This window comes from Gouania willdenowi, chromosome 1 (assembly GCF_900634775.1).
Source record: "Gouania willdenowi chromosome 1, fGouWil2.1, whole genome shotgun sequence".
Taxonomy (NCBI): Eukaryota; Metazoa; Chordata; class Actinopteri; order Blenniiformes; family Gobiesocidae; genus Gouania; species Gouania willdenowi.
This window is the reverse complement of record NC_041044.1, coordinates 14,143,912-14,159,097: the sequence shown is the minus strand read 5'-3', so window position 1 is coordinate 14,159,097 and position 15,186 is coordinate 14,143,912. Positions and strand designations below refer to the sequence as shown.

General features: G+C 38.0%; 1 protein-coding gene across 10 annotated transcripts in view; it reads left to right on the top strand.

Annotated features, from left to right (window-relative positions):
- myo15ab (myosin XVAb) overlaps positions 1–15,186 on the top strand; it is a 97,747-nt gene that overhangs the window by 71,694 nt on the left and 10,867 nt on the right. For 8 of the 10 annotated variants that reach the window (XM_028447424.1, XM_028447493.1, XM_028447442.1 and 5 more), the window contains 10 exons: positions 4,017–4,222; positions 4,321–4,439; positions 6,652–6,721; positions 6,808–6,880; positions 7,197–7,270; positions 7,367–7,449; positions 7,540–7,670; positions 7,774–7,868; positions 14,795–14,872; positions 14,964–15,060. In XM_028447424.1, the coding sequence (XP_028303225.1) occupies positions 4,017–4,222; positions 4,321–4,439; positions 6,652–6,721; positions 6,808–6,880; positions 7,197–7,270; positions 7,367–7,449; positions 7,540–7,670; positions 7,774–7,868; positions 14,795–14,872; positions 14,964–15,060 (1,026 nt within the window). Of the gene's footprint in view, positions 1–4,016; positions 4,223–4,320; positions 4,440–6,651; positions 6,722–6,807; positions 6,881–7,196; positions 7,271–7,366; positions 7,450–7,539; positions 7,671–7,773; positions 7,869–14,794; positions 14,873–14,963; positions 15,061–15,186 lie in introns of those variants that run through there. The other 2 variants (XM_028447453.1, XR_003674115.1) reach the window with 2 other exon arrangements.

Genomic DNA, 15,186 nt, shown 5'->3' with positions numbered 1-15,186 from the left:
TTCATTTCCGACATGGTTGCATTCACAGAAATTCATTTGACATTCAGAGCAAAATCACATCATTGTTTTTTTTTTTTTTTTTTTGTCCTTTTTTTTTGTCCTTTTTCATGCCGGAAAGGGCGACGGAAAAAAGCATTATGCTTATCCAGATCCGTCCCCTAATTTGAACACAGATAATTTTACATCCAACCTCGTTTCTTCCCTTTTTTTTTTTTTTTTTTGTCCTTTTTTTTTGTGATGTGTTCTCGTCTGCAGTCATTGTTCCTGTTGTTATTCCTCTTCACTGTCCTTTTCCTCCGTATCTCCTCGGGCTTTCTTTTCCAGTCGTTGTTTACGTTCCTCCAACTCTCCAAACGTGAAGTTCTTCTTCTTTCGGAGTACCTTCATATCCTCTGAAAGTCGACTCAGCTTACGATCCATCCGGAGGGCACATGCACATACACATACCCCCATCATTAGCAGGCCAAAGATCATGACTCCTAGCAGATAGATGTCCTCCACATCTTCCACTGTCAGCTGGGAGAGACAGAGCATCTGGCTTCTCCCTCGTGCATCCATGACATATCCACCTGGGTATGTGTCCTTTGGACACGGTATTTCGTGCTGAAGCAATTCCTTCCCCGCTGCCTCCAAACTTTCTAAAGTCCCTCCCTCAGAGGAGCTAACAAGCTAACGTTAGTCTAACAGCAATATCACAGTAATATAACATGCTCTGTTAAAAGCATATTACTGCAGCTCTTCTCTCTATCTACGTGCACACAGTACACCAACCTAGCAGCAGCAACAACACAGTGTCACTTACAGCAGCCACACTTCCTATGGGGTGCCAAGTGTAAAAATTTAGTATAAAAGTTGTAGCTAACACATTTTCATTATTTATCTCACTTTTCTCATATTTAGCACATTTTCCTATATTTAACACAACATTTAACCACATATATAGAGGTTAAAAAAGGCATTAAATCTAAATATTTAAATCTTAATCTAAATGGTGTATGTTATATCTAAATGTTAAATCTATATTTAAATTTTAAATCTAAATCTAAATGTTATATGTTATATCTAAATGTTAAATCTAAGTCTAAATGTTAAATCTAAATAATATATGTTATATCTAAATGTTAAATCTATATCTAAATTTTAAATCTAAATGTTATATGTTATATCTAAATGTTAAATCTATATTTAAATTTTAAATCTAAATCTAAATGTTATATATCATATTTAAATGCTTAATCTTATATCTAAATGGTAAATCTAAATGTTAAATCTAAATCTAAATGTTGAACTTAAATGTTTCGCACGTATGCTAATTGACCCCGCCTCTTGTAACCTCAACCAATACACAAACAGAGACACACACAGCCGATCCCACCCACCTCTTCACCCTTCACCGATGCATGCCTGGGTGATATGTATGGCTGGTTCTGCGCACACACAAACAACACATGCACTACAGAGTTCTAGTGTAACAATTACAAATCAAACATAATATAAATCAAGCAGCAGTAATTACCTTTCAAGCAGAAAAGTCACCAATTCCATCTTCTACTCCTCCAGACCATACACTGTAAAAAAAAAAAAATGGCGTTACAGCCCGGGAAAAGGGTGGGGCCTGTGAGCAACAGCTGTCAGACAGCCCATCAAACTCAATCCTGGCTCTGATTGGTTCTTTTTTGCTCGGTCGTGGTACATTCTGGCAATCTGCCAAAGGCTGCAGGAGCAGCAGTGAAGACTTCATGAGTCTGTTTTTTTCATTCAAACTGCTAGTTTGATGTAAGGCTGTCCTTACATAGTGACAGCTTTAGCAAATATGACAAAAAGTCACTTTTATAAGAGTTGCAGACTGCACCTTTATTTGCAGAAGCCTGAAACAATTTCTGAAAAATGACCAGTTGCTAAACTCCACAAATCACTAAGGCTCTAATACCCAACATGCTAAATCCATATGATTTTTATTAAGCATCACAATGATGCGTTCTCATGTTACAAAAATCAAACCCTCCGGACATAAGTGTGACATATCCTATCCCTACAGGTTTGCAGATCAATTCAATTTTCAATTCAATCCAACTTTATTATATTTAATACCAAATACATTTAACAATAATCAACTCATAGCATTTGTCACAAAATAGAGTTAAGATGAAAAAAAATCAACATTTCTACATGAGCAATCATGCAAAGTTATAGCTTTTTTTTTTAACATTGCTTATCTCATATTAGTTACATTTTCATTAACATTATAGTGTAAAATAAATCAACACATCTTCATTTTATAAGCACCCAATCATAAAACATCATCATCATTCATTCATTCATCTTTAAAGACACCTTTTTAATTTAACATGGGATTTCAGTGTCCACAGAGAAACCCTTTCCAGCATGAAGATAACATGTGCAAACTCCACATAAAATCATCCCTCTGGGGAGTTAACCCACTAACCCACGACTCTCTTGCTGTGAAACAAATACGCTTACCACTATAACACTAACCTGTCTTAAAAAAACAAACAAAAAAAAACAGTATTTTATCGAACTATTTAGCCATTTATCATCCACTCATTTTCTATATCAATTTATCCTGCCTCAGGTATTGATGCTTCACTCTAAAGGGGTTCACTTGGGCCACAAGATAAGGCACAGATGCATGTCAATCTGACTCAGAAACAATTTGGTCTACATTCAAAATAACAATCTATTGTTTGGGAGAAAGTTAAAGAAATCCTCCTTCTACGCCAACCTGGAAATTACTTTTTTTTTTGTCAGATAAAGACATGGTGTTGGCATTGTTGTAAATGTTTTGCGCATTGCTTTGTGGGATATGGAGTCCCGCAGGTGAATGCAGAGAAGTGTTTTTACTTCATTCTTACCGAAATTTCTTGTTTTCTTTACCAGACAAGGAGGTTTCTCCATTAGCGGGCTTCACCGAGCCAAACATTCTCAATCTCGGAGCAGCTGTACTACGAAGCTGGTTATCAACATGTTAATTTAAACTAGGTGATTTTGGTCTGGCTCCGTGTGTGCTCATATAAAAGGGGTGGAAATTGTGGCATTTGACCAAACAAAAACACAGAGAAACCATATAGAGCAACTTTTGTCACCATGAGGAACAATTCTTAAATGCGATAAACGGCCCTCGCCTTTGCCGCGCCGCCTTTGTTGCCACGCCTTTTCCTGCACCACCTTTGCTGTGTCGCCTATGCCGCTCCGCCTTTGATCCACCGCAGCACATTCTTGGGCAGAACTGATTAGAAAGGAGACACTTTTATTCTCTCTCAGATCTTATCCAGCACTTAACTCCTGACCAGGTTAGTCGTTCGGCCTAAGTTACCATGGTGATTTACCCCGGTAAGAAGTTAACCAGCTTTGTAGTACAGCACACAAGTTAGTGCAATAAGAGGAAATCCAGCTTAATAGTATATCATTTCTGTTCTAAAATATGTGATTGAATGTGTTATGTCATTTTTATGAGTTTTGAAGAATATAGTCAATTTTTAGCATTTTCAATAAAGGGTACATACTTGCACCAGAAGAGTTGTCTCTTAATTTTGTTGTACCCTGTGTATAATGTCAATAAAAGCATTCTATTATATTCTATTCTGTTCTATTCTATTCTTTTCTACTCTACTCTATTCTATTCTATTCTATTTTATTCTATTCTATTCTATATTTGACCCATTTTGTAAAAATTTGATGAGATGGGGATGGCTGAAATATTTTCACTCTTCAAAGAGGAGTGTTTTAAAAGCATTTATTTAATGGATTGTACATGAAATAAATGGTACATCGACATCAAGGACGTATATCGGTACGATAATATTTGTAGGGCCTTTAGCACTGTCCTTATTCTTGTGACAGACCTTGGACATATATCACACATATTCTGTCGACCTATTTATAATTTGATTTTTCTTTATAAAATGCTGTTGTTCGATAGGATGACGACTATCAGAGAGGAAGGAGAACAGTTTGTGGAACTGCCCTAATCTTTCCGCCCCATGTCCTTGCTTTAGGGTGGAAGTTTGGCGCTGTGTTTGGTCGCCCGGGTGCGTTCCCACTAACGTGCGTCCATCCCGTCGCTCCTCCCAGCTTCCTCTCATTGCCACTGGACCGCAAAGAGGAACCTCGAAGTGGCGCGGGACAGTTCGCTGTCTCATCAGCTGTGGCTGTCGCCGTGGCGTCCACAATGGCTGCTCATGAAATAGATCAAAGCATTGAGGTTTGCAGGCCCAGAGACACTCACCTACAGGCAAATTGTTTTATCTTCCTGTCAGAGAGAGATCAGGCTGTTTTTCACTGTCACGCTTTGCCTTTCAGAAGGTTTCTCTCGATGACTTTGGTGATGGAGACCTGGATGAGAGGGCCCTGCAGGACAGTAAATATGACATAGTGGAATTTGCTAAGAAATACTTCAGACAAGCAGCTGTTGGGAAGAGGTGAGACAGGGACACAAACTCACTATGTCAAAATAGAGTTTCTCTAGTTCATTCCCCTTTACAACCTTACCTTTACCAAACTGCAAGGACAGAGATGAAAAATCCCAAAAATAATCTGGTTTCTTTGAAGGATTGAGTTAAATTTTGATAACACAGCTTGAAGACATGTCTACTGTAAAAAGGTTGAGGGCAAAATTTAAATGTGTAGTAATAATTGTAATTGTAGTAATTACCTGCTGGATTAAGTCAAACACACAAATATGTTACACAGAAAACATCCATCTCGACTATGTGTTGTTCAATTAGTAGTTCTGCTGAAAAGGATGAATTATTGATCAAAATCTGAACCATTTATATACAATTTCATTTTGAATCTAAACTCAACCATTATTCAGAGCAACTTGTTTTTCTGTACTTTTTGTGAACATTTATGAAAAATTAAATCCAGATACATCTCTCGTGTATAAAATTTAGATAAAGCACCTTCTGAACATGTCTTTTTTTTTTTTTTTTTTTTTTTTTTTAAATTAACAATAATATAATTTAATGTCATAATAAATAACAGGCTGTTATTAGTAATAACAAATAAACAAATTAATCTTCAACTCAGGTCAAACTGATTTTGTTTTTCAGTTTTATTATCACTCAGTATTGTAATTCCACACTTTTGGCACAAGTGTTGCATTAAATAATTAAATGTCCATTATTGTGATCATTTCTGTGGTTTTGGCTGTTGATACTGGGCTGTATTTGACCTGCAGATCATTTGAGGAGCTCCGGTTTTGACAATGAGTTTAAACTGTACACTACAACAACATGGGCCAAACCCAGCCTGCGTCTGTCTAGATTGGGCAACAAAGTGTAAAAGTGGGTGTGGGGAATAGACAGAATAAATCAATGTCTATGTTATTATGAATATTATACACTTGTGTTGCACTAGTTTAAACATAAAACTTGAATAATTTTTAAGGATTCTGCCAAAAGCCTTATAACGCCTGTCAGTATCAAATACAGGTTTGTTTTGGGTTTAATGTTTTATTTTAACGTTTTTAGATTTATTTATTAATTAACACTCAAATTGAATTGAAAGAGAATAATCAGGGATAATCATGTGTTATATTCAAAGAAAAATATAATGTAATGTAATATAATGTTGACAGAGTAAACAGATTTATTGTTTCAGAGTCAATTTTGGTGTTTAAATTTGTGTCCAACTTTAAAGTTATCGGTTGACTCTTGACTTGACTTATAAATGCTTTACAGGCTGAAATTCAAATATTTGATGTAACTCAGTAATGTATATAATGACAAGTTGTATTGAGAAAACCTTTTTAAGAACAATAATATGGAAGAAATCAAAGATAAAATATTGGAAAGTATATATATTTTACCAGCGGTTCTCTTTCTCTAACTTTCTCTAACTTTTGAATCCAAGTCTGACATTTTTCTCAGAATTCTCATTTTGTAAATACTGTAAGTGGAATGAAACAGTATTTAGTATTTAGATTTATTTTTATCGTTTTTACATTTACGGTCATTTCCTGCATGGTGTGGAACCAAGACTCACTCTTATGTTTTCAGTTCATGTTCTAATCAAAATCGTTTTTTTGTGTCATGTGTTTTTTTGGTGTTATTTTGTGTATCTTGTTGTTGTTTGTCTGTTTTTGTCATTTTTGTCTTGTCATTTTTGTGTGTTGTTGGTATTATTTAAAATATTCTGTGTGTGTGTGTGCGTGTGTGTGCGTGTGTGTGTGTGTGTATTTGGTGTTGGTTGGTTGTTTTGAATGTTTCCCTGTTATTTTTGCATATATATCTTGTGTATTTTTCTCACATTTGTTGTTGTTTTGTGTGTTGCTGGTAATAGTGGTTATTTTTCTCTCTTAGTTTCTTTTTGACATTTTGTTTTTTGTTTTTGTCTCTTCTTTTTATTATTCAGTATGTGTTTATCTTATTTTGTTTGTTTTTCTTGTCGTTTTGCGAGTTGCTGGTAAAATGTCGTATTATCATTTTGAACTAAAAATAAACATTATAAAACCCCATGTTTTAATGCTTTCATTTGTTAATTTTTCTCTCTTTCTCAAGCTCCCCTTGTCGCATTATCCCCATTTGAGAAACACTGTGTTATACAATATACTTCATCATTTCAGATGCATCTTTTCTCACAAAGATTTATTATATATAAAGAACACACACTGACTGATTGTATCCTCAGAGATTCCCCGAAGAGCAAAAACAAGAGCAGAGACTCCAGGGAACCCACTGAGATGATCAAGTTCTCTAAGGTGTCTACTTTCTGTCTTTGCTTTCTAATACTGAACTTCTATGTGCTTGTAGTTCATCTTCTCACTGTGTTCTTTCTCTTTGACAGACTCCTCTGACTGAGTCTCTGATAGAGTTCACAGATCCAGCACTGAACAGAGTGGCTGCTGATCTCTTCCTGTGTAAGTTCTCACCTTCTCCCATCTGTCCTTTAATTACATCATCTCATCACTCCAAGGCAGATCATCCCCCACTAAAATGAAAGGCTCTCGTATCTGAAATCTCTCATGTGTGTCCATCCCGGGAGGCAGATCAGAGGTGTCGTTGTGCTTTTTCCTCTGTGTGGACAGACGGGGTTTCTGTGCAGCGCTTTTAGCCAGTTGTGATATGCAGCTTGATAAATCGGACTGACAGAACTTTCTTTTCATAATGACCCATTTTTTTTACCCTTTGTGATTGTTGTTGTGTGAGTGTGTCCTGATTGTGTAATTTGTCTAGCTGTCATGCGTTTCATGGGTGACTCTCCACTGAGGGGCCTGCCAGAACAGGAAGTAGTCAGCAATTTCCTCAAGGTGATAAATCATGTCGTAAATACTATCATTACATGGCCTTTTAATTCTTTACATCTTCTATATACTGTATGTGTGTGTGTGCGTGTGTGTTTCCAGCTCGTAGGAGAGTTTACCTTGATGAGGGATGAGGCTTACTGCCAGCTCATCAAACAGCTTACGGCCAACACCAGCTCCAAACCGTAAGTTCACCGACTGCACAACATGTCACACACTATACAAGCTACTTTAGAGTCTGAGCTTGTGTGTGTGTGTGTGTGTGTGCATCCTAGTGATAGCTGCCAGAGAGGCTGGAGGCTGATGTATATCCTGACCGCCTTCCATCGCTGCTCAGAAGTCCTCAAGCCCTTCCTGGTGAAGTACCTTCAGCAGGCCTCCCGCAGCGCTGGGACAGAGTATCAGGGTGAAAATACACAAAAACATGTACACAAACAATCAAACATCTGTTAGACTAACAAGGCCACTACAGTTGAGTAATGCTGGCGTAATGTGTGTGTGTGTGTTAGGCATAGCTAAAGCCTGCGAGCAGAACCTAAAGAAGACGTTCCAGTATGGCGGCCGCATGGTTCCACCCAACAGTATGGAGCTGAAAGCTGTGATGGTCAGTATTTCATCTCGTCTACTCTCGTTTTGATCTAATTAACAAACTCAAGGCATGGGAATCAAATCTGGCCCTTTAAAGCAGTGTTTTTCAAAAGGGGGTTGTGATGGCACTAATTCAGAGAGATAGAGGAATGTTAACAGATGAAAGCGTTAAAAATAGAAAGTGTCTATTTGTACGGTTACCGTACGGACAACCCCCGGTGCTATTGGTACGGTTACCGAAGTACAAGTATGTAGCGTCTTACCCCCAATTTCCTCTGGATACGGCTCTGCTGCGTTACGTCACCGTGACGGTGCTGATAGGTTTCCACTTTATTCTATGTGTTAATTTCCACCAGGTCCGCTGCGGTGCGTGTCTGCTCCTTCCCAGCTACGATAGTCCGGTGCCCTCCACCAGATATACGCAGGGCTTCTATTTCTGGCGGACACCGGAGCATGACGCATCAATCAGCACAGAGCAAATGAAGATAAACAGGAAATTGAACACGTACTCCGCAATAAAATATCTGGTTACTTTTCAAAATAAAACACTTCAGATTATATTTCAAGTAACTACATCCCCAAAATGTCATAATGTGTAAAAACAAAATCACATTCACTATATTGTTTCCTCTCATACTGTAACTGCACTGTAAACTGCAGCAACTTTGATTTAGTTCATGTTTTACTGGTGCAGTTTTACCTCTTCTCTGTTGGCTGTTGATAAAAAATGTGGCTATGACAAATCCAGAGAGTTCAACCTTCTTGTACTTCTTCGTTAGGAACACTGACCTGTTTATCGGTTTATTGTTGTGTTTATAACACGTACGTTTAACTGCGTTCTCACGCGATTATATAAATATCATGAGAACTGCTCTGTCTAGCCGGAGTGCACCGTGGCGCACTCAAAACGCAACCGGTGGGGATTACCGGACGGTGGACAGCGGAGCAAAACCGGATTGGTGCCGTGGCGCAGCGGAGACGTATCTAGTGGAAACCCCCAGTTAGGGTTAGGTTATAACCTAATATTGCAACAATTTTCAGGGTTAAGGTTAGGGTTAGGTTTAGGGTAAGGTTTAGTTTTAGTTACGTAACCTAAACTGGCCAAATAGGGGCGCTGCTGAAATCTGTCACTTAAAACTTTGATATTATCAGTGGCGTACATTTTTTATAATTTTTTTATACGTGGAAGTGCGAGCTAGAGCACAATAATGATTCAATTACTTATTTTCCTCTCTAAAATCTGCAGCCCACTTAAGATAAACTGCTCCATATTTGGCCCCTGAACTAAAATGAAATTTGAAACCCCTGATCTAATGGGTAAGACTTTACAATATGGGTCCCTGAATGAACATTAGTTAATGCATTGTTGTACTGGATTGTACTGTATTGTATTGGATCCTTATTGTAAAGCGTTACCATTTATGGTCATTTAAATTAATCAGCACACAGTATTTCGAATGATCCATTAATCCATATAATATTAAGATATTAATTTTAACATCAAATTATTAAAAAACATTACTTACACATATTATGTGTTTAGTGTACAATAATAAAACCAAAATAAGAGACAAATTAGGTTGAATATCAGGCACAATTTGACCAGATTTGACCAGAGTTGGCCTAAACATATTAATGTTCTGGGAGGGTTCTTAAAATAACAATCTTTAAAAACAATCTTTTTTTTTTAGTTCCTGTTTGTTTTTGTTTTTTGTCTTAGTACTTTCTGTCATAGGTTAAGTGTTTTAGTTTTTTTAAATATCTATCCTGAAGAGGACCTAACCCACACATTTGCAGGCTCTTCCAATCCTAAAAAAAATATTTTTTTCATCTCTCGTCCTCCTGGTCGACCATGAAATTACTCACATTTATAGAGACATTTGTCAGGATTCATACAATTGTTTATACTGGGGTTTTCAATAATTCTCCTGTTAACAATGGGGCTCTTACTGGTTTTTGTGGTTATACTGGCTTCATACTGGTTTTGCTTTTCATACTCAGTTCTATACTGGTACTACTGTTCATACTGCTTTTGTATTGGGTTTTCTGGTCACACTGGGTTTGTACTGGTGGTTTCAATTTTTTTCTACTTTTTGCTTTTCCTTCAACCTTTTTCAACTTTTTTGTTAATCTGTTCAACTTCTTAAACTTTATACAACTGTATTCATGTGTTTTCAACTTTTTCAACTGTTTGAATTTTTTTTCTAACTTTATTGTTTTAGTCCATTATTTAATCGGCTATCATTTAATCCATTTCTTAAATCATTCTTTAAACCTTTTGCTCAACGTTTGACCATTGAGCTCCTCAATAGTTTTTAAACATATTTCCTCTATTCCATCATGCAGCGTTCAGCAATACGAGTCAGCAACTGCATTGTCACTTGCATTTTCTTCAGGAAATGCAATTAATCTAGTTATTGTTATTATTTATTTTTGTATATACTTTTTCCCTCTCTCTACACGCACTCAAGCATAGTGCGTATTGTAAAATTACAGTGTGATTTCATTACGATCAAATATGTCTGTAGTATTTTGCAAAGCTAATAACAGTGATTAGAAAAACCTGTTTGAATTAACATGGACCTAACCTGTCCATAATTTTGCTGTTTTAATCATTTAATTGAACTAAAGTGTTTTGTATTCATGGATCAAAGATGAGAGATCTGTAATTACTGTTGTTCAGTAAATCTGCCAAACACTCTCACTCTTTCCATGTGCCAGAGTGACTAAATTAAGTTGAAAACTACCACAATCTGTTTTTCATGTCCCTGCGCTAGAGAAGCTATAAAAAAAAAAACTCAGGGCTGAAGATCACAAGCGCTGAAGCCGTTTATTTTGGATTTTAATAAGTAGAAATGAGAAATAATGACTGTTATCGTCAACTCTTTAGACCAGGGCTGTTCAACTCAGGTTCTTGAGGGCTGCTATCCTGCCTGTTTTAGTCGCCTTCCCCCCTTATCACGCTGCACAGCAGTCATGTCTTGTGCAGAGCTGGAGCTTTACTGGAAGGAGCTGCAGGTATTTGAAAATAGCAGGGGGATATTAAAAATGTTAGCAGGGGGATATTAAAAATGTTTAGGACAGCAACTTTTCACCTTACACCTCTGCTGTGGATGAAGTTAACTACATCAAACTTACTTTAAAGAGGCTTTAAAAGGTTTAAAATTATCAAGAGAAAACTAGAAATTAGAAGTTTTTTCTTTTTTTGACTGGCCACGGTCTGTATGATGAATGATGATTAACCGTGATGATGGTTTAACAAACAATGCACGTACAACCTTGTGCACGGATTGTCAAATTATTAAAAGTAACCACTGCGTGCGGAAAGTGTTGTTAGTTACTAGTATGAAAATAGTTTTATTATGCAAGAAGAAGAAAATGAGTCTTAGATTCTTTGAGCTGATCAGTGATTTATGTAAAGTTTCCATTCAAAACACTTCTGTCACTCTTTTAACTATTTTCACCAGCGTTTATTTATTTATTTGTTTACATCAGTTTACATCAAAAAATACTTTTTGATTTATTTATTTTTTTCACAATATTTTAAGCAAAGATAAACCTTGTGGCACTGAAAATTCATTTACATTTTGGAGAAGATCCGGATCAATATACACTACTGATTCTGGATCAGTTTGAAAAATCGAAAAAAATTTCTCTCCTCATTGGTGAAATTTCAAAAATTAATATCTTGGTTCTTGATTTTTTCTTTTTTTTTTTTTTTAAATGTGGGTGCCCATATATTTACACCTACATTATCGTTATGGGGATATACATTTCTTCCAATCCTTTAAAGTGTGAATGATTGGGGCAGCTTGTCCCACTCGGTGGCCCTGTGGTCTCCTGGCTGCAGCCACAACCACCTGGGGCCTTGGCCACACAGGGGGTCCGACTGAACCTGCTGAGAGTTCCTACTCCAGAGGACCAATCATGAGATTACCTTGCTGGCAGAGCTGCTTCCCAGAAAAACTGACATGGAGAGAAAAATTTAAATCGTCCCTGGTTTTCCTTCCCAGACTGGTGGATATTGGAATGCTGGGATGTCACCCCCAGTAGGAAATGGAGGTGTTTATAACAAAGCCAATGGGCATCCTGCACCAGGATGGATAACCGGCAGCATTCAATCAAGCAAATTTCACAAAGTTAGAAATCACCCGACTCCTCGTGTGGCATCGCTTGCCAACAACTTTGTGAGTTTGGTCATTAAACGAGACCCAAATCCAAAAAGAGTGGTTCTCTCCATCAGGGATTTTTTTAAGCCTCAAGGCTTGGTGAGTAGCAGCGACACTCTTAGAAATAATACATTTAAGTTGGATCAAATCAAGGACGCCCACACCTTACTTGGTACAATTACCGTTGACGTAGAAGAGGAAGAAGCACTGCTTCACGAGCAGAAGCCTTTTAGTGCGCGAGTTCCCCAACGTTTTGGCTTAAACTTGACAAAACTGGACCAAAGGAGCCCAACTAAACCAGAAAAGGGGAATGCATTTGTGAGTGGTACACAAGGTTTCACCACCAATCAACCGAATATTCTCAAACCACAATCACAACTCCCAGGGCATGATGTGAAGAAGTTTTTCCTATCATGTCTTGTACCTTCATGGGCTAGATTAGACTCCAAAAGAGGGAAATCTAGATTAGACCAAACTAATACCACAAAAAGAGGGCCACTGCATGATTACGAAGCAGAACAATCTGGCAAAAGATTGTTTGACTTGAGAAGTTTTAATAATCCTCTATTGGAAGCCGTCAAAGAGCCATCTACTTCCCTTTCCAAAGTAACACCTTCCTCTCAACAATTTGGCTTTGGGAATGGAAAGGACTTGAACAAAGCAAAGGTGTGCACATCTATGTCTAGAGGGGAGCGCCAACTACACCTCCAGAACAACTTGAGATTCCACACATAGATAGTTCTTTAAATCCATTTGTAACTGAAACCAAAACTGGTAAAATTCTGAAGATTTCCACTTCAGGTTTCAGAAGTCTCAAGCGTATACTTTCTGAGCCTGAACCACCAGTAGAAGGAAAATCCAAAACTAAATTCCAAATCTACTCTTAAGGTGCATTCACAAGGAACGCTGAAGCGACTAGAGTTGCTAAAAGTTGAAAATTTTTAACTTTTTAAGTGACTTTAAGCGACAACTCCCCGGGCCGTCACTGTCTGTAGAGCCAAGGCAGCAGTTCCCTCCCGCTACAGAGAGATGGCTGCAGCGGAGGGCTGTACGCTTTCTCAACTTACCGGGTCAAAATTAAAGCGGTGACCTTCTTCAATAAGCCTACATTCTGGGTGAACTCAAGTTGATCATTTAAAACGTAAAAGCAGCACTGTCTATGATAAGTGCTGTAAACATACAGCCAGAGAAGAAGTGGTCGGCCCTCTCTCTCCTGTCACCTGCCCTGCAGACCCACACACACACACACACACACACACACACCGTTCCCTGCTCATCACGACACTGGAGCGATGAAGTGAGGGAGCGACCAAAAGTGCCACTATGTTCAAGCAAGCGACTGCAGTCGCTTCAGTCGCATTCGGTGTGAAAAACCCAATTAAAAGAAAAGCAATATTGCTGATGAACACGCCCTTTAGCAGCCGCATGAGAGGCAAACACATGAATGGGAAGCACACCAAGGCAAAAGGGAACAACTCTGGAGAGCTGCCCAAACACCCAGCCAGGATCAAACCCGTCACCTACAATGATATCCTCTGAAGTGTTTCGTTCAGTGCTGCCAGGGCCATCAACCCCACACCAAACACATCAGCGAATGGGGACTATCTTCCAAACCTGATAGCAGAAGCCAAGCAGCTATGGGCGGGTTCTGAACTCTGACGACAGCGTGAACAGAAACTCAAGTCCTGATCCAAAGAGAGAGCACAAAGTTTAACCCCTGCTGAGAAAAACAAGCCGAGAAAGAGTAAAGACAGAGTCAATGAAACCAAACTGTTGCAGCTTTTTTTTTTTTTTGATAAGGAAAAAAAGCAGAAGTGGGAGCTTTAATCTTCCTGACATTGGACAGAAGACAACTCAGCAAAGCTGAAGTTACTGCAGGAATCAAGTCAGTAAATATGTTGAAATGTTGAAACAAATCAAATAAAAGAGGGAAACTACAAAAAATAAATAAATAAATAAAAGAAAGTGTGAATGATCAGGATCACTGATCCAGATAATTGAAGATCTGGCAAAGAGGAGATTTGGCACTTGGAGGAGGTTTGTGCTCTCCGAGTGCTCTTGTAAAAATGACAAATGATCATTTAATATATTGAATTCAAATGTTCAATCTGAGAGATCACAGGGAATAATTGAGTAGCTGATACATTTGATCAGTGTTATAGTTTGTTGTGACTTTAAAGTTAGTGCTCTTTTGTCTTTACTACGTGTACATGAACCTCTTGCTCAAGATTCCTGTAAAGTTGGCACACAAGCCTATACGAGAGTTCAATTAAAGGCCTACAAGGTTTATTGTATTCAGTAAATTATGTTAGATAATTGATTTGCTGCTTTGTTGTAGCAACAGGACTAAACTATGGTCTGAAGTTTAGTTTGGACACATCTCCACACACAAGATACATAAGTTATGCAAAAAGTTGAAAGTTGATGATGAATGCTTGCATTTGGTTTGAAATGTTAATTTTTTTAGGGACAGGGATTTTGTTTAAAAATATGCATCTCTGTTTTGGACAATTTCCATCAATAATTTGGTTTTAAAAGTAATCTTATTAAGACCTGAAGTTGGAATGTATGAAAGAAAGGTGCTTTTGATTGTAAGTTTCTGATTAAAGATAAACTAGTGAAAGAAGAGGTGAGCTCTAGAATCACAGTCTCTCGGATTAATGTATAAATAATATAATCATGTGAATAGTGGGAGCAGCATTGAGTATATGTGTGAATCCCTTCTCTGTGATTGTACAGAATGTATATGGAGTTTGTGTGTCTGTTTCCCCAGGCAGGGAGAAGCTCCAAACGCCAACTGTTCCTGTTGCCTGGAGGCATTGAACGCCACATGAAAATCAAAACATGTTCTGTAAGTGGACCAGGAACTCCTGAAAGTGCAGCGTCACTGGTTTGTGTTTGATTGGAATATTCTGATCCACACCTCTGTGTTTTGTTCTTAGATTGCCCTGGAAGTGATAGAGGAGATGTGTTATGAGATGGGTTTACATCGGCTGGAAGCAATGGAAGAATACGCTGTGTTCTTAGTGACCAACGGAGGTGACTCACTCACTCATACACAGTCCAGCTGCTTGCACTGCACGATGTCGTCTACCTTTTCACTGCCTGTGAAGCAGATCGGCTCATAGCTCACATAACAGACTGCGCTCTGGTTTCTAGCAGTGG